General features: G+C 50.7%; 1 protein-coding gene across 1 annotated transcript; it reads left to right on the top strand.

Annotated features, from left to right (window-relative positions):
* Positions 1 to 1,753: 1,753 nt before the first annotated feature.
* On the top strand, positions 1,754 to 17,834 carry HEATR6 (HEAT repeat containing 6; the record flags this gene model as incomplete). The annotated part of the gene is made up of 20 exons (XM_084272859.1): positions 1,754 to 1,945; positions 4,016 to 4,123; positions 4,524 to 4,664; positions 5,595 to 5,710; positions 6,105 to 6,219; positions 6,488 to 6,589; positions 6,942 to 7,079; positions 8,142 to 8,434; positions 8,779 to 8,956; positions 9,268 to 9,474; positions 9,996 to 10,095; positions 10,356 to 10,711; positions 11,583 to 11,705; positions 12,173 to 12,259; positions 13,562 to 13,696; positions 14,869 to 14,991; positions 15,174 to 15,298; positions 15,974 to 16,070; positions 16,491 to 16,695; positions 17,154 to 17,834. The coding sequence occupies 20 exons, from the start codon at positions 1,754 to 1,756 to the stop codon at positions 17,702 to 17,704; spliced, it is 3,492 nt and encodes a 1,163-aa protein (XP_084128985.1). The 3' UTR covers positions 17,705 to 17,834.
* Between the last annotated feature and the right edge of the window lie 1,769 nt (positions 17,835 to 19,603).

The following is a 19,603-nucleotide window of genomic DNA, read 5'->3' as shown; positions in this document are numbered from 1 at the left end:
TCCCTCAGGGCTGCTGCTGGATACTTAGAGGTTTGCTCTTGGCTCAGGGTTTGGAGGGGTTAGGGAAGGCGAAGACTCACCAGGTGCTGGTAAAAATGTGCCTTGGTGTAACATCTCTGCCTTCAGTGGAGCTATTTCCCAAACCCTCAGCATCTTTACCCAGCCCTCGGATGGTTTCTTTGCCTTATAAACCCATGTGGCAGTGCCAGGCTGCTTTCAGACAGGGATTTACTAGGGCCTCAGAAAAGTGGGGGCTGCCAGAAGAAAGGAAGAGCTTTAAATACATCTCCCAAAACTTGTACAAATAAATCACAAAAGGAAAAAGAACAAAACCTAAAAAAGGTCCCTGAGTGCGGGTTTGGCAGAGACTCGTGCCGAGCAGAGCAGTTAGGAAGGCAACACTGGTGTTCCTGGCTTGTCCATGTCAGCCCCAGCATAGCTCTGCCCCAGTCTGGCTTGAGATGCTGCGGTCGCAGAGTGGCAGTGGAGATCCTGGCTCCTCGGACCCACAGATGCCATGGGTGTGAGAAGGGCTTTTGGGACAGAGCGAAGTGCCAGGAGACGCCTGCTGCCATGTTGGGATTGCTGGGACCATCCTCATTGTTGTGCCCCAGCTCTTGGCCCCGGATGGACTTTTGGGAAACAGACAATAAAGAATAAAGGGAACAATAAAGGTAAGAAGTGGGGCGATTAGCCATAACCAGCCAGCCCAGGGCCAGGAGTGGCTGCATAGCATGTACTTTTCTTACTCAAGGTGTTTGCTCTGGTAAGGACATGGAAGGAAGGTAAAGCGAGGGAAACTGGATGGAAGAGAGTCTCCTGAGTGAGATAATGGGTCTTGGGTTTGGCTGCTTGTGACACGGAAGGAGAGGGCACCGTGCTCCGACCCTGCAGCTGTCCCGCTCTTTCCTGGGTGATGCGGATGCCCGTGTTGGCAGCCAGCTGTGTGCAGCTGGGTGGCCACGCTCGGATGTCCCTGTTCCAGTGTTATTTCACCACCAACGGGGCCCTTTCAGTCCCTGCCCCCTCTCCTGGCAGCCTGTTCGTAAGGACATGGCCAGAGACCGGCAGTTAGATGCTGCCCATCAGCAAGGAGCTAGCTCCAGGTGAGGTGCCGATCAACCCCGGAGTGATGTCCTTAGGGCAAGCAGTTTTCTCTCCCCCCTGCCAGTCCCTTGTGTCCCAGCAAGGAAATGTGTTACATCCTGTATCCCTTATCCAGTATCCGCGCCTGGGACTGGTACAGCCGGGCCTGGGTCGGGGCAGCAGGCGTGGGGCGAACAGCCCTGGGCTGTGGGCTCGTTCCGGGCTACGTGGGTCACACAGCACGGGTGCTGAAGGGTCCCCGACGGCTGCAGCCGGGACGAGCAGAGAGCGGCCGGGCAGCGAGGCTGGGCCTGCTGGTCCCTGGTCCCGCGGGTCCCCGGGCGCAGCACGCAGCGCGGCCAGGCAGTGCCACCTACCGCGGGAACTGCCCAGCCGCCGGCCCCGCTCCCGGCCGCTTCTCCCGCCGCCACGCGGACAGCAGCTCAACTGCCTCGCCGGGATGGCGCCGTGCGAGCGGAGCACGGCCGCCCCCGCATCCCTCGGGCTGCCACTCCCTGCCCGGCCTCCCGCGTGCCTGCTGACCCCGGGCTCCTGAGAAGCGACGGGCGAGCATCGTGGGGGCGAAGGTGGGGAGCCAGACCCGCGCCCCGCGTCGCTGCCCCCGCCCCGGAAGCGCTCCCGGTTGTCACAGCCGGGCGGGCGGAAGATGGCGGCCGCGGCGGGTCCGGAGGAGCCGGGCGGTTCTTTCCGCCGATACCTGGCGCGGCTGGGCGCCCTGCGGCCTCAGCCCGGCGCCGAGCGGCTCGACGGCGGCCGCCGCACCGAGCTTCACCTGCTCTTCGACCAGCTCATCTCGGAGAGCTGCGGGCCGGCGCCGGCGGCCGCGCCCAGCGCCGAGGTACTGCGGGGCCGGGGGGCTGTGGGGAGGTGGCGGACACACACGGACACCGGGGCTCTCGCTCACCCGCTCGGGAGCTTCGTCGCGGGGGCTCGCCCGGACTCGTGCGGGAGCGGCCGGTGGCTCCGCGCAGCATCCCCGCGCGTCTCATCCCGGGTTTCCATCCCTGCGCCCTCCCACGTGGGTGGCCCGGAGCGCTGTGTCAGCCCGTGGCAAGGCGGTGGGGGGGGATCGTAGCCCTGGCCCCCTGCTCCTTATCCGTGCCCGAGGGTTAAAGCGAGTGTCGCAGTTTTGCGTAGCTGGGTGCTGGCAGAGACAGGGGGCTGCAGGAAATGGCTGCTGTAAGGAGCAGCTGGAATTCTCTGCAAGCCCCAGGCTGTAAACATCGGCCAATTCAAGGGCACCAGAGTTGCTGCTGATCAGCGTTGGTCACAGCGCCTCTGGGAATCACATACAGGAGGAAAAAAACCCCTCAAGAAGCTGCATTTTGCCACCGGAGAAGGGAATGAGAAGATGTAAGGAGCTGTGCAGACACTAAGGCTGGGGAAGGGGGGAGAGGAGGCGCCCCAGGTGCCAGAGAGCATGATGCCCCTGCAGCCCGTGGAGAAACCCATGGTGGAGCAAGTGTCCCCCCACAGCCCATGGAAAAGGCCCAGACCCCACCTGTAGCCCATGGAGAGGCCCCACACTGGAGCAGGTGGAGACGTAGAGGAGATGCTGTGACCTGCATTGGAACAAAGCCCCTGCCAGCACTTGCAGCCCATGGAGACAGAATCAGAGACACAGAGATGAGTAAGAGAGAGAGATTTGTGCCAAAACAGGCTGGTGACCCCATGGAGGACTGAGACTGAGAGACATTGTGATTTATTACTGCCCACTATAGCAGTGACCCACGGCGGGGCAGCTGATGAAGAGATAAAGCCCTGTGGGAAAGGACTCACGTTGGAGAAGTTTATGGAGGACTGTCTCCTGTGGGTGGGACCCCACAGAGCAGCAGGGGGAGGGTGTGGAATGAATACCCCCCCCTCCCCCCCCATGGCCAAGAAGGAAACCAACTTGCAAGGAACTGACTGAAGTTCCTATTTTTCCAGTCTCTGCCCCTCCCTGTGCCACAATAGGGGGGAAGAAGGGAGTGAAATCATGACTAGAGTGAAGTCTGCTAAGAAGGGAGGGTAGGGGGAAGGTATTTTAAGATCTGGTCGTGCTTCTCTTTACCTGACTCTGGTTTCACTGTGTATGTAGTGTAGTATATAAGATAGTTTTCTTTCTTTCGCTCTGTGTTGTGTCTGTTTTGCCCATGTTCTTGATGACAGGATGATCTCCCCCTGTCCTTACATTGACTCCTGAGCCTCTCAATATATATTTTCTCCCCTGTCCAACTACAAAGGGGAGTGATAGACAGACTTTGGTGGGCATCTGACCTCCAGCCAGGGCTAAACCACCACAGTGAGCCCCCAAAGCCACGCTTGTGCGGCGTCGGCGCTGCCTCAACACCAACACGCTGCGCTGCATCATTGTGCTGCCAGCAGTGATGACTTCCTGGCTGGTCTCCACAGAGTCACCAGGTTGGAAAAGACCTTTAAGATCATCAAGTCCAACCGTACCTGTCCTCTTAACCCACACCTCTAAGCACCCCATTCTCCAAACACATCCAGGGATGGGGACCCAACCCCCTTCCCAGGCAGCCTGTTCTTTCCCAAGCAGGCTTGCCTGGCACTTGGGAATGAATTGATCTTATTTAGTCAGTGCCCCATTCCTCAGTCTAACTCTGTATTTCTCTCTTGCCATCATTACATCCTTCATTTTGCTCCGTGGTGTTGTTCAAGCAGTGCTCCTGCAATGTGAATCCGTGTCGGCACACCCCTGTGTCGGGGTGAAGGTCCGTGGGTAAACAGGGGGGAAGCTCACTAGCTGGGGTTCCGTTCACTTCATTACGTTACCCGTGTGAGTCGGTGTTGGCGGTATCAGCGCGCAGATCTGGTGGTTGTGTGATCAGTCTCGTAGCTGGCAATGTGGTTTCCACCCTGCCTTTGTCGTCTCTAAATCGTAAGCTCAGGCTTTCTTTTCCAGGATGTCTGTGCTGTGCTTGTCCAAGCCTGTCAGCTGGTTCAACTTGATGAGGAGCATCTCGTCAGCAAGCTTTGTCAGCTCATCCATCACTCGCTTAACAGGCTGCAGGTACGGAGTGTTTGGCTGTGTCCTCCCTTTCCCTGGGTTCTGGCTCCTTGTCCCCACCACTGAGCCGGAGGGTCCCTTTGCAGGGCTGTGGAACTGGCCTCCATGCAGAGTTCCTCAGGTTTTCCCTGTTTTGCTTATTTATGCTTAGCTGAGGTCCTGGTCCGTAGCTCTTGGCTGATTCATCACATGAAACCAGCTCTTGGTCAGAAGTGATGCACCACCAGAAATACTCTGGGCTATAGGACACGTGTTGATTTATTCCTTTCTTAAGGGTCAGCTGTGTCTGTGTGTAGGTTTAGCAGCCAGATCTCCTGGGTCTGTCACCAGTCGATGTCTGTACATTGACTCTGGCAGTGCCTGATGAAGTTTTCTTGACCACGGTCCTTTTCCATTATTGCAGGTGGTGGTTGACGAACAGAGCTTAAATTTTCTTCTCTCCTACTGCATCTCTGCTCTTAAGCAGTGCAGCTCTTGGACACACGTTGAAGTCCTGCAAGCCTTAGCAGCTCTTGTTTACAGCAACGGACCGAGATGTCAGAAGGTGAGTTTACAGGTGAAGAGGAAATAACCACAGAGAAATGTCAGTCTCTTGCTGTTGCTACTTTTTCTTTTTTCCAAGAGAAAGAAGAAATCAGAAATCACCAGGCCTGTTATGTTAAGAATAACTCATTTAGATACAGACTGGCATTTGTGGAAAAGTTGAATTTCAGGTGGGATAGGTGTGTGTACTAATAACCATGTGATAATGAGCTGCTTGCCGTGCTGAAAACCTCCGTGCTTGCCTGCTGGTAGGGACAGATAGGGACTGTCTGGGCTTGAGGGCACCAGACTCAGCCTGCAGACCAGCCACACTGGTATATGCCTGTTTTATCAGGCAGGAGGAATGCAGGGAGCTTCAAATTGCATGTTATTTAGCAAGCTCCATTGAGGAGCCTGAAACATATCCTGTAACCAGGTCAGGTCTTCATTGTGTGGTGGCTCAAAGCCGTCTCGAACTGGAGATGGGGTATGTCCCAAGGTCTGGACAAAGCTCTTTGTTGCTGTGGCATGGCTGGTAGTGTTTGAGGCGTTGAATTCCCCTGCTGTCACCAGCTCTCAGCAGGAGGGGTTTCTGCCCTTGGCCTGAAGCACGGGGTGGTGATGCTGGTGGTTTTGGAGCTGCCAGCTTGCGTGGGTTTGCAGCCGATGGAAGCGCAGTGGTTTGGTGTGGCAGTTGTCACTAAGCTCTGGGACCCCCTGAATGGTGCTCTCACCTGGTCCTATTTTAACACAGGATGAGAGAACTGTGAAAATGAGTGTTTTCAGGCCATGCTTTCTAAACAAACTCTGTCTGTGGAAGCAGAAATTCCAGCTGACAAATCTATTTCTATTATTTTTGGTAAAGTATCTGTGTTTAGCTACCAAGCAGAAGAACCAGGAGGCTGAGGGAGGAGCACTGTCACCCCTAATGATTTTTGGTGGTTTGTTTTAGCATCTCCCGGATTTGCTGGGCAAGACTGGGCTTTTGGTGCAGTTCAGTGACACCACTCAGCCAGACGTGGAGCTCAAGAGGACAGCAGTACGCGGCATGGCCAACTTGTGCTTCAGGTGCATGCAGGTGGTGGGAGTGGATGCTCTAGGAGATGTAGGTCTGACACCACGTCTGCTCTGTGCTAGGAACAGCAAATTTGGGACCAGTAAGGTGTGGATGCATGAGTTTGAAACGTGAAACTTTCGTGTTTTGAGATGTTGTATTGTCTGTGGCTAATTGTACTTGAGGAGGTGGCCACAGAAGCAGAGGAGGTGTAAGGACTGGTCTGGTTGTACCAGCTCTATGCACAGGTTTCCTCTTTACAGAATTAGAGCAGATCCCTTGCACAGAGCCATCCGTCCATCTGGGGCTGTGGTCTTCAGTCTAGCAGGGGATTTGTGCTTGTGTAACTGGATAAAGCGGTGAGACAGACTATAAACCAGCTATTGTCATCTCCTGCTTTAATTTTAGTGTGCCTGGACAGCCCTACTTGGATGAGTCCTACAGAAGTGTCTGTTTTCAGACTTTCCTAAGTGTTCTGCAGTCTTCAAAAACATCTGATGTGGATGACATCACTTTTTGCATGGTAAGCATGAGTCTCACTGGCTGGAGCACTCTTTAATTATGAGATTGTGCTGCTGGAATCTTGGAATTTGGACTAGATGAAATTTGGAGTGTTGTCAACCAAGATTTTGCTTAAATAGACTATTTTAATTTTTTTTTAATACACATAAGTAACTGCCCCAGTAATTATGTTGAGCAAAACCATAATTGCCTAGAAGGTCACTTGAAAGATGTGACCCTTTGGTGTTTTGGGGAAGGAGAAGTGAGTACTGCTGTGGTTTGGGTTTCAGTTACTGCAGAGCGCGCTGAGGGGCATCCAGTCGCTTCTGAACAGCGGGAAGATGAAACTCATGCAAACAGACCAGATCGGGTCTCTTCTTGCAGTGTTAAAGGTAACTCCTTAAATCCACCCTGAGGAAGAGGCAGACTCTGGAAGGTGCCTGTTCCAGGGATGGGAGGCAGTGGGAGAAGTTGAGGAAGAGCGAGCAGAGAAGCCTGAGCGTGGGGGGAAAATGTACTGGGAGGTTTCTCTCACAGCATCTTAACTGCTCTTCCTTCAGAAGAACGTGAGAGAAGGATGGGAGGCTCATTTTTTTGGGACCTACTTACAATCCTTCTGGAGACAGTTAAATTTCCTAGCTGTTATGGAGCCCAGCTGAAAATTGATGGGCACCTGAGTAAACACACGTAAATCTTTGTGCATCAAACCAGAAAAGCATGCTAAGGTTTTTGTTCCTGTTCCAGAAATGTATGTTTCATGGCCTGCCAGGGCTGAGCATAGAGATGCCTGCAGCCTTGTACCCGGCTCTGTTACCTCAGTATGACAAAAGGTCACCCATCAAACAGGAGCAATCGGAACCGGCCGCCTCTAAGCACACAGGGGTAAGCTGAGACACAGCCCATTCTGCATTACACATGTGTGTGTGTGTGTGGTGTGTGAGCTGGTGGCTAACAGGCTCTTTCTGTTCTGAGCACGTGAGGCCTTTCAGTTCTTCCTCCCTCGGAATGTACTGATTATAAATCTCTGTGCTGAGTAGAAGTGCGGTGTGAACCCAGCTGACAGGAGAGAGCAGCTCTCAGGGGTGGGTTGCCCTGAGCTGTGCACATCAGTTACTCATCTATAGCTGAGAGTTCTTGGCCTGCAGATGTGGGGTTGGTGCCTGCAGCCAAAGCTTTTAATGTTAGAAGTCACGATTTTCTCTCCTAACGCTTGTGCAATTGTTCGACGCTTTCTTAGGGAAGTCAGGTTCAGCTAAAGATTGATTTCCTCCCCCATCTATTCTCCTTCATCCTTCTAGAGGTTATTTTTTAACCCTGTAAACACTTTAGATTACTGATTATCTGAAAGGCATTAGAGAAACTAAAGGTGTACAGTCATGTTGACCTGGTTGTTTTTAAATGTTAAATCTAAAAGAACTGTGTTCCTCCTCTTCAATCACTTCTGTGTGATCTATCATTTGTAAGAAGCTCTGTTGGAAATACTTTGCTTTACTGATGAAGGGGCCAAAGCTTCATTTTTGAAGCTATTCAGATGCAACCTGCTTGCTTATACCAAGGTGTTACTACATCCATGTTACTGTTGCCACTAACAAGCAGAGTTTGCAAACTCTCAGGTATTACAGGGCTGTTTATGTGTGTACAGCGTTGCACTCATGTGCAGTCCTGAATAGCTGTGGTAACTCTTGGGCAAACTAAATCTCATCTAAAAACTCATTTAAAAACTCTAAAAACTCCTTGTGTAGTTTGATGTTGATGTACTATACAGAGGGCATGATTTATTACATTAAACTCTGCTTGTATTCTGGATTAGCAATTAGTTCTGCTTTTAAATGAGACCTTTTTCCCTTAGTAAAAGATGTGTCAACATTCTGTAGTTGTAAATATTTCTAAATATCCTATCAAGGGATTAAAAAAAAAAAACCCAACCTTTTTGTCTTACAACAGAACCGAAGAAAAAAGTCCAAAGGGAAACCAAAGAAGGGAGAATGTGGGGAAGAAGGAAGAGAAGATTTGGGTGACGCAGGAAACGGGTCGGTCCTTGGAGCGGACATGGTGAAATTACACCTGGGGGATGTGCAGAACAGTCATCGTTCGGATCCTCGGGCTCGTGTGCCGGACGTTGCCTACGTGCCTGCTGGAAAGGATCACCTGTCTTCACACTGTACTGCCTGGAAAAGAGTCAGCAGCAGCGAGTCGGAATATTCCGACGCCGAGGGTGGAATACAGAGCAAAACGAGGTGGTTGTCACAACAGCTTCAGTCCGTGTTCCACATTAAAGCTTGCCTTTTCCTCTAGACCTGGCACAGATTTTACCTGTGTGCAGACTTAGGCTTCCACAGGATCCCAGCGCTTTGTTCTTGCCCAAAATGTTGAGGAAATCACTTTCCGTTTTGATTTGTATGGGGATACAAGGGAATTGGAAAGCAGTAATTTGTGTGGGTTTGGAAAGGCATTGGTTCATTCTCTTCCTGTTCATGGTCTTCCTCATTTCTTCACAGCTACCTACTAATGTGAGTGAGAGGGGTTAAGTCCGTTCCTTTTCACTGCTGCTATTTCATTAATCTTTTTGTTTGCTTTTAAGGTCTTACCAGGCCAATGTTCGCCAAGGGGCTCTAGCCTGTTTCCTCTCTGCTATCAAATGCATAGACAAAAAAGTTATTTATGGCTACTGGTCAGCATTTGTTCCTGATGCACCGGGGATTGGCAGCCCCCAGTCAGTGTCCTTGATGACCATTGCTTTGAAGGACCCTTCTCCAAAGGTGAGGCAGTTCTGAGTAGAAAAAACATCGTATTTTACCCATATGAATCTTAAGATTTGTTTTCTCTGGCTTTTGGTAAGTACTTTGGCTACTGTATTTTGTTGTTTGGTCACTGTACTATGAGAGATAAAAGAGGGCTTATTGGTTAAGGAAACAAAGGGCTGGTCATGTACTGTTTAAAGCTGTGAGAAAAGACATCTGGAGATGAATCTTCTTTTGTTGGAGAAAGAGACTGTCCTAAACTATGAAATTCTCTACCAGCTTGAAGGATTTGTTACAAAGTGGGTAACAGAAATGGTTTATCATTTCAGACTCGTGCCTGTGCCCTTCAAGTTCTCTCAGCCATCCTGGAAGGTTCTAAGCAGTTTCTTTCTGTCGCTGAAGATGCAAATGATCACAAGAGAGCTTTTACTCCCTTCTCTGTAACTATTGCTTCTAGCATCCGGGAGCTGCACCGCTGCCTGCTGCTGGCCCTCGTGGCAGAATCCTCTTCTCAAACGCTGACACAAATAGTCAAGGTAACTACAGACATTTCAGGTGCCACCCAAGAGATGATGTTGGTCTCTAGATTAAGTCTTGAAGAAATTATTGTAGCTGTTGAGGACTAAGGTGGTGATGGGGTTGTAGGTTGTTGTCATCTCACGAGGTCTCAGCCCAGGGAGCCCCAGGGTTCCTTTTCTCTTCACTCAGCTCTCTCGTTCCTGTGTTTCTTTTGTGTAGTCTTGTCGGAGCTGAATGAACCTGTGGAATTACTCTGAAGACTCACATCAGCTCTAAAACTGGAATCCAAATTGGCAGAAAACCACTTCCCATGGGCTATTGAAATTCCTTGGTCTTTATGCCAGGTCACAGCCATTTAATGCTCTTAGGAGCCAAGTTTGTGACCAGTTTTCAAACGACACATAATTGGGGCATTTGTTTTCAGGTGCCCCCTGGATAATTAGCTAAATGACCTAAATTGCACATGTAAAACTCAGTCTGTTGGAGCCAGGCTGATGATGTAACCACCACTCCATGCATGTTCTTTTGTGTGTTGCAGTGCCTTGCAAACTTGGTTTCCAATGCACCGTACAGCCGCTTAAAACCTGGGTTGCTCACGAGAGTTTGGAACCAGATAAAGCCATATATATCTCACAAAGGTTTGCACTCTCTTTGGCTGGATGCTCTTTCTCTGTGTTGTATCTTACTTTGATGTTGCTTATGCCAAAACACTCGTGGATTTTCTCTTCTGCCTTTAAATTTTGATTTTCTCTTCCATGCTTTATAAGTACCTGAACATAAGTATTGCTATTGAGTTGTGTGTTCTCACCTCTCTTGTCTGACACCGCTGAAGAGGGATGCTGTCAGTGAGATGCTAACAGACTGGCTTTTTCTTCCCCTGCCCTGTCCTTTCTTGCAGATGTTAATGTTCGAGTTTGTAGCCTCACATTATTAGGGGCTATCATGTCTGCCCAAGCTCCTTTACCAGAGGTGCAGCTACTTTTGCAACAGCCCAGTTCTTCAGGACTAAATACCAGCGGTAGCGTAACCCCTCACCGTTTGAATTCTTCTGAGCAGTGGAGGAAAGCCCTCCCCTCTGGAGGGGAGCCCCCCGATAACCCAGCAGCACGTACCCCTTCAGAACCGTGCTGGCTTCTCCGTCTCTGCGTTTCCATCGTCCTGCCCAGAGAGGATTCCTGCTCTGACAGCGACGCTAACATCCCATCGCTTTCCAGCGTTTACGAACCGGGCCCCCTTCGCCTGGAGTCCTTGCAGGTGGGGATGGGGAGGCCTGTGGCATGAGGCCTTGGTGCGGAACAGATCTACTCACAGCAGCCAGGCTGCAATCCTGCAGCTCCCAGCTCTTGCCTTTGCTCCCAGCTTGCTCAGATTCAGGCTGAAGCATTCAGTAGTGCAGCGGCTCTGAGCTGCTGGGACTGAACGAGTGGTAATAGTTTGACTCCAAGCTCATTCCTGCAGCATACCCATCCCATAGTAAACCTGCTGTGGCAAGTTCTCCCTGTGCTTTGTGTTACCTTCCTTATTTTTAAATACTTGCCTGCTTGTGCTGGTATCTGGTGAAGGCAGTTGGGTCTTCCCCCTGCAAACCCTTCTGAACAGTATCCACATTAAAGCTGCGGATTGCAAGGAGCCATGGAGTGCTGCTGGTATGACAGAGGAGTACCTGTGATTGCTGAGACTTGGCCTTGTTTCCATTCATGTAACCACAGAAAGCAGTAAAGTTTTGTAACATGCATCCCAAGGACCATGTCTCTCTTCCTGGAATGATAAATGTTCAGTCCAGCTTCGCAGGAGCAGGATTACAGGAGTACGGAGTGTGTTGCCCTTACAGACACTCTTGCTTAGTTTTTTAGCTACAGGAGACCTTGCTTACAGTAAATAATTCATTGTGTTGTTACCTGATAGTGCTTTTGTGGCCCTTTCCAGAACGAGATAATGGAATAGGGAGGGTTTTAGTTAGCTCTAGTGTTCTAGAAGTTGTGCTGCAAGGTGTATCGGTTACAGCGGGGTTTCGTACATGGTCCCAGTGTTGATTAGCCCATTAACCTCCTCTTGGTGTGTATTTGGGGCATTTTGGTGTAACAGAAGGAAAGAAAGGTGAAGTGTTTCTTTTGTTTGTGTTTAGGTATTGGCTTTTCTTGTAAAAGGTTACTTCATTGTGGCTCAGAGCTATTTCCTAGAACTCGGAGAAGTGGCTTGCAGATGCATGGAGGAAATGGATCCATCCGTCCAGCTTCATGGAGCCAAAGTAAGAGCACGAGGATACACCAGCAAGTTGGTTTTATCTCTGAGGGTGCTTTGCAAACAGAGACAAGCAGTGATGAATGTTCAGATCATCTCTGTGTGTTCGATGTAGCGTACCGTACAGAGCTGGGGGCTGCTGTAGCTCTTTGGGAAATGCTGCTTCTGCTTCCAGTTTTGAATTCGTAGCAGAGTTTTGATGCTCTGCTCAGTCACCAGGAAGCTTGGGAAGTGTGAGGGCTGTCACACTGTTCCTTCCCTGATTTAGCATCAGCTAGTGCAGGAACTGTAGCTTGATGTAAGAAAAGCTTTTCCTCTGACTTCAGGGACAGAATAGAGTCCAAAGCAACACTGAATCTTGTATTTTTGTTCCCTGGGTAAGTGAGCAGAGGTAACCTAGGTAGAGGTTGCTGTAGTCCCAAGGTAATCCAGTCATCCCTTGTAAAGACCTCATTGCATTTTGTTTCCTTGCAGCTTCTGGAGGAGCTGGGCACAGGGGTACTACAGCAGTATAAACCTGATTCAGCTGTTGCCCCTGATCAGAGAGTACCCATCAGCGTGGTAAGTGTGTCGCTCCCTCAGAGATTCTGCTCCACCGACCTTCCTTTTGCCCTTCTCTCCACAGAGTTACTGGCATGGTGAGAGAGAAATCAATGGCAGGGAAGCAGCTCAGTACCCTGCAGCAGTGCCGATACGTACAGCTCCTGCAGACTTCCTGCGTTATGCTGGCCACTGCCTCTCTGCCTTTTCTCATCCCTCCTTTTCCTGCCTGCTCTAAGTCAGAAAGCTGGAAGAACAGCACAGGTTTTCCATGTGTAGTAAGCCCTGTGTAAACCCTAGATGTACCCTTTGTGAGCTGTGGTGAGTTTGTGTCGTTACAAGAGCCAGCCTATATGTTCCAGCTGCTCAGAGTGCAGGGGAAGTGGCCAGAACTATAGTAAATGTGATTTCAGAAGAATTAATTGTTTGAGGGTGTTTGAACAAGTTTGGGGCAGGTGAGGAACAGGCATTGTGTTCCAGTCTCACTTCATAGAATCATAGAATGGTCTGGGTTGGAAGGGACCCCAAGGATTGTGGAGTTCCAACCCCCTGCCACAGGCAGGGCCTCCAACCTCCAGGCCTGGATCTACACATGGTTGCCCAGGGCACCATTCAACCTGACCTTGAACACCTCCAGGGACAGGGCATCCACCACCTCTCTGGGCAGCCTGTTCCAGCCCCTCACCACTCTCTCTGTAAAAAAACTTCCCCCTAATATCTAACCTAACCCTTCCCTCCTCTAGCTTTAATCCATTGCCCCTTGTCTTGCCGTTATCTACCCTTTTAACAAGCTGATTCCCCTCCTGTTTCTCTGCTCCCTTCAGGGACTGGAAGGCTGCAATGAGGTTCCCCTGCAGCCTTCTCTTCTCCAGGCTGAATAAGCCCAGCTCCCTCAGGGAACAGAAGGCAAGGTTAAAAATTCCTTTGGCGTATGCTGAGTTCTGAGGTAGTCGCCAGTGACTCTCTGGGGTGGGAAGCGTGTCCAGAGGCAGTGGGTTTCTGTTCCTTGATCTGAATGTGAACCATCAAGATGAAAACTCCCACTGCACAGATCCAAGAGCAGGATTGTAACTCTGCCCAGTGCAGTGTGGTCTGAGTGTACGTGGCCTTTAGAGGGAGACAAACAGTACTCACTACATACATGATAGCAGCACTAAAACATCTCTAAAATCTGGATGCGAAGTATTTTAGGCTTCCAGACGATTGTGATCACTTCTGTGTGTGGTTATGCTACCTGTTGTATGCCTTAGTTGTGACCATAGAAAGATAGACTCTATTGCAGAACTTGGGCACGATAGATCAGCCCGGCTGCTTCTTCTGCAGGTCGTAACTTTCTGGACGAAGATGCTAAACGGCCCTTTGCCTGGAATACTTCAGAGCTCTCCACATGCCACTCTTCAGACCAGTGCCTGTGATGCCCTGTCCTCTATCTTGCCAGAAGCTTTCAGCAGTCTGCAGGTGAGGACGTGCTCCGAAGCATGGTGTTCGTACCTGGCCAGGCTTTGTTCTTGTCAACCAGGCTACAGCAGCATAAAGTCTCCTACACCTCCCAAGGAGAGGGCAGAGGATCCTTCCAGGTTTATTTTTTAGCATTCTGAACACATTGTGACTATTGAAGACTGGAAAAGGCGACGTTGGGGTAATTAGTCTGTCAGAATAATTAAGCTGGGGGTCATGGAAGCTGTTGGGCTGTGCCATGAATACTCAGCCTCGGCGATGATGCACGGGAGATGGAGGACAAGAATTCCCTTGCATGAGGGCAGGGTGAAGGGTTGTTATTCTCTGGGTTGAGTGTTTGAAGAGACAGCTGAACTAACAGCCACAGACTGACGTTGTTCACCGAGCTCTATGCATTTTTCTTCCCTTTTGGCTGGCTTTTCAAACACTGAACTCCAGTGACTGCCCTGCCAGTAACAAACAAACGGGTTGGCCTTACTCTCCCTTTTGCAACATGAAATATGCTTTTCAACATGAAAGCCTTGGCAGCCTATCGCTGCTGCATTGTGCAGCTCCTTTTATGTCACTGTGCCCTCCTTGATGCAGAGTACTCAGCCAGATCTCATTTGCCCAGGAATTGCTGGTACAGCAGTATCTCCGGAATTCTCCATCAGGTCTCTCCAAGTACAGCGCGTACTTGGTCTGTACTTTGATCCCCTACATTCTCTTGTCCCTGTGGCAACGTGGGGTCAAGTCAGTGCCCACTCTGACCCCTTGCTCTGATGAAACTAAGATCTTTGTCATGGGTTGGTAAACTGACAATCTGCCCAGGATGAACTTAATCTGCCTGGTTGTCCTCATTAACGAAGGGGAAAGAGTGAAGGGAGGCAGGAAGAAGCAGCCGATCCGGTCTGGTTTACTTCTGGCAGGCCATGCCTTCTGTGTTGGGATGATAGTTCCTATTTTGGTTTCCTTTGTGGTCTTATTTAACAGCAACAAGGTCGTGTTTGCTGGAAGCATTCCCATTTCCTGTGTAGCATCTTAAATCACCAATCAGTTTACTTTAAAGAAAAGAGTACGCTCTGAATGGTAGCTTCCACAGATTCCATGGATTCAGGGCTTTCAGACTATTCACCAGCTGTCTTTGTAGGGCAGAGATCTGTCTGGTTCCTCACTGCTGCTTCTCATTGCAGAATGACCAGCAGATACTGTGTGTCACGCTGCTGCTTGGCCTGAACCACAGCGAGAACCCCCTGGTGAAAGCTGCTGCTGTGCGAGCGCTTGGAGTCTACATCCTCTTCTCTTGCCTTCGGCAGGTCAGAACTGGCCCCGTTCTCCTCCTTTCAGCAATTTTATAAGCACATTAAAAGCCATCACTTGAGGAGCATGTTAGTAGAGCTGGTCTCCATGCAGGTAGTGCTGTCCCTAGAAAGGACAGAGTGTTTGTTCCGTAGGAGATCACTCAAGCTTTTACAGCCTCCTGACTTCACTGTTACAGGACGTGATGTTTGTGGCAGACACAGCAAACACCATTCTGAATTCCCTCCATGACAAGTCCCTGAACGTCCGTGCCAAAGCAGCTTGGTCCCTGGGCAATCTTACGGACACTCTGATCATCAACAGGTACGTGCGTGTGCCGTGGCCCGTGGAGCGTCTCTGCCCACGTCCCCTTAGCATCAGACTGGCCACACCAAGCTAAGTGCTATCAAAATAAGCCCAAATTGGGCTTGGATGCTGCTTTTTCACCACTCCTCAGCCCCTTACGTCTGCCAGGGAGTTACCCTGCATCCCATATCCACCTGGGGTTGAGTTTTGCTTGGGTTTAGGTCTTTCTGCTCGTTAGCTCTGCAATATATTCTGAGTTTACTTTTCAGTTCCCCGTTTCTCGTGCATAGCTGTGTGTAATTGCACATTCCCTGGTTACTTTGCTTTCAGCATAACAGAAGTAAGATTAATAAATATTTAACACCTCAAATGAAAGACTGAAGGAAGCCTAACCTACCGTTACATTTTTAACAGGAGGAAGAGTTATCATATATTGCTGCTGAAGAATCGCCTCTTGAGCGATTCATTGCCCTCTGTTTTTTATTACACACTTAATGCATTGCTAACCTGCTTTCTTCCATTGATAGTTTGGTTTTAAATTAATAAACATAGTGGTCACATGTAGTAAGGTCTGCCTTACATATTAGCCTTCTGAAGAGTGAAGGTTGTTCATCTGCCTTTGCGAAGGATTGTGCCACATCCCTGGGGATGGATCACCCTGCCTGGCCACTCACACTGCGCTTTCTCTGCCAGGGAGACAATGGGACAGAGCTTTCAGGAGGAGTTTTCTGATCTCTTGCTGCTGAAAATGTTACGGTCTGCGACTGAGGCGTCCAAGGACAGAGACAAGGTATGACTGAGGGGAAGGAACGTGGAGCTACCACGGTGTTGTTACCTCTTGGGGTTTTATTTTTTTAAAAAAGGGGGGAAAAAAAGGGACCTGTTGCTTTGGGCAAGGAGGAGTGATGGAGCTGCAACTCAGCATCCCTTTGAGGGCAGGTGTTTGGGGGTTTCCCACGTCAGTTGAGCTGCATGTGGGGTGTTTGTGCTTTTCCACAGCGCATGGGGAGGTATGTTTGGCAGTGCTGGGTTTCCTCAGGGTGAGCACCTGCAGAGAACCATCTTTCTGCTGGCATTTAGGAAGTTGCCATCTGTGAAGAGACCAGGTTGGCTCCTCATTGGCCCTGAGCCTGATTCCTTAGCAGGCTTGACAAAAGCTTTGCCCATAAACTGGAATAACTTGGGGGTATTCTGTATCCCTGTGTTCCAGGTAAAGAGTAACGCTGTCCGGGCCCTTGGGAACGTGCTGCATTTCCTTCAGCCATGCCACATTGCAAACCCCAGGTTTAGGGAAGCCATTGAGGAGTCCCTTCAGGCCCTGATTTCCTCAGTGGAGAGCGAGGCCACGATGAAAGTGCGCTGGAATGCTTGTTACGCGCTGGGGAACGTCTTCAGGAACCCGGCCTTACCACTTGGTGAGGAACTTCTCCTGCTGCCTTGGGATTTCTGGTTTCAGTAAGATGGTTTCTGGTACAGACGCGTTGGGGAAAGGTGGGGGAAAGCAAACCGAGCTGAAGCTCCCTGCCACGGCTTTCCCAGGAACAGGCTCAGCTCCTGTGGGTGCTAATCCAGGTGTAACTGTGCTGAGTCCAGTCGGGTCGGTCGTGTTAGGAAGGAGCGTGAGGGTGGGATTAGAGCTGTGAGGAGATGCAAAGTGTCACTTGTTCTCTTGCAAAAGTTCAGAAGATTAACTGGTTTTTAACTTAGTTTTTCATTTCCTAACACCTCCCCCCTCTCCCCCTCCCCCCTCCCGCCATGCTCCCATTTGGACCAGAATTAATGCAGTAAACATCAGCTCATTAAACAATCAGATTAATTTACAGCTTTGTATATTTTGCCTGACTGAAAAGGGGGTTGTTTTGTGTTGTTTTAGGAGAGGCTTCTTGGACCACACAAGTGTACAGCGCTCTTTCCTCCGTAGTGAAGTCCTGCAAGAATTTCAAAGTCCGAATCAAATCGGCCATGGCCCTCTCCATCCCTAGCAGGAGGGAATGCTACGGCTCCACGCAGCAGTTCTGCCAAATCTGGAGTGCCTTGGTGGTAGCTTTGCAGAAGAGCGAAGACACCGAGGACTTTCTGGAGTTCAAGTACAGTGCCAGCCTCAGGACGCAGATCTGCCAGGCTCTGCTTCATCTCTTGAGCCTGGCGAAGAGCACAGACCTCCCAGTCATTTGGGAAACGGTGTCGGAGAGCGGGGATGCGATCAGAGCCTACGTCTTGCAGTATCTGAAGTCTGGAGGGGAAGAGAACGAAGCCAGAACCTGCACGGACTTGTGTGAGAGGGAGAGAGTATTGGAAAGAGCGATCGAGCATCTCAACAGGACAGAGGAGGAGCTGGGGGGCAAAGCTAGGGTGAGGGTGTCTGTTTATCTGGAGCATGTCTTGAGGAACCACGCCAATGCCACAGAATTGGCAGAGGCTTAGCAAGCAACGAGCTTCCTCGGACGGCTCAGAGGCACGGCACGCGGCTTTCACCAGCGCAGGGCCCCCAGGAGGAGAGTTTCCTCACTGCTGGTAACCTGTTTAATACATTTGGAATAAAATAATTCATAATGCCTGAAGAAAACACATGCAGGACTCCTTTTCTGTGTGTTTAGAGGCCTCTGGCGTTGCCCTTGCTTGGTGTTTGTACACTTCAGTGCTACGCTGGCAAACACAGGCCTTTCCCTTCTCTATATGTTTTATAAACCCAGCCTCTTCCTCAGTTTACCTGAAGCATTTTGTGACTGTTGCTTCTCCATTTGGGATCATCTTTATAAAAAGGGGACTGGAAGGATTTTGTTGTCACTCCTGTGTCCCTGCAATAGCCCTAAACACACCGGTGTCTGAGTAATAGCTTAGAGCAAACACCCTTTGCCTCTTCTATGTTCCTGGTGTCTCCCAGCCCCTCCCCGCTGCCTTCACCCATCCCATCTCCCAGAAAACTCAACATTCCCTGTTCCCAGGTAGATGCTGCTGTGCCACGTAAGCCAGAGAACTCGATGTAGCTCCTCTGTGGCCGGGAGTTTGACTCCTGCAGCTCTCTGTGGGAGGTGCAGTGATGTTTCAAGCCGCTGTCGCTCTGTTTGCCCAGCGCTTCCTGTGCCGATAGCCGCTGGAGGACCCGGTGCTCTGGTGTTGCTGGGGACAAATCGGTGCCTCCAGGAACGAGTGGGCCTGTGGGGTGCTTGGGAAGTTAAGTGCCTGTTGTCCTAACCCCTGGGCTGGTGTTTGGACAGAGCTCAGTGCAAGCCCTGGCTGTCATAAAAACTCTCTGGGATACAAAATTTGCCTGCTTTGCTTTTCCATCCTTGCTGTGGGTTTCAGTGGGGCTCAGCAAAAGTATCCAAAACCCCTTCAGAATGTTTTTGGATGGATGGGTGGAGCCAGTTCCCTGCCACGAGTGACCTCTCCTCCCTGTTCTCCCAGGAACAGCTCTGCCAGCGTCTGGCGTACAAGGAGAGCCTAGCGTGGCCCCAGCATCGCTGCTGCCCTTGCTGGACCCCTGTGGGGCACGGGCCCCATCCTGGCTCAGGGAACTCACCTTTGAGTCATGTCAGATGGAGCAAGCTGCATTTTGCAGTGGTGTGTTGGCTCTAGAAGAATTCTGTCCCATTACATTGACAACACGACTCCAGATGGGTATCTTCCTGATAGCCCTCAAGTCCCCTCTGCACTGCACCACCCAAACAGGCAGCAGAGCCTGGGTGTAGCAGTGCTGGATTCTGCTGATCCTCAAGAGCACAGAGCCAACCCCTTTGGCTTTATTACCAATATCTGTGAAGCCTTCCCTGGCTCCTGGAATACCTAATGGCTTTTGGGGGAGCGACTTGTGCTCTGGGCAGTGCAGGGGGAGTGCTGGAGGCCAGGGGAGAGATCCAGCGGATGGATGAATGGAAGGGAGCATCCCTGCTGAGGGTGATAGGAGCATTCCTGCTGAGGGTGGTAGGAGCATCCCTCCTGAGGGCAGTAGGAGCCTGCCCCCTCGGGCCGTGCAGCTTCCCAAATAACCCCCTCCAGCCCCGCAGCCCAGAGCATCTTTGGACTTTGTGAGAAAAGTCATTTCTAGGAAACATGAGCAGTTTACTCTGTGAGCTGTTCACCGAAGAGCCCAGCTCTTCATTGAGTGCTGAGGCAGGAGGGGTTCAGCACCTTCTGAGCTGCTGAGCCTGCTCCTCTCCCTTGAGACCAGTCAGGAATAAAGCAGCTTGTCTGAATGTCAGAGTTCGTGTGTAAAGGGCCTGGATCAGTTGTGGGGTGGGGGTGGTTGTGCTCACCTCTAGCTGTTTTCCCCAGGGACAGTCACAGGCTCTGAGAATCCCAGACCTTGGCTCACCCCATCCC

This window comes from Gallinula chloropus, assembly GCF_964237585.1.
Source record: "Gallinula chloropus genome assembly, chromosome: 19".
NCBI classification, from domain to species: Eukaryota; Metazoa; Chordata; class Aves; order Gruiformes; family Rallidae; genus Gallinula; species Gallinula chloropus.
This window is presented reverse-complemented; position numbering and strand designations above follow the sequence as displayed.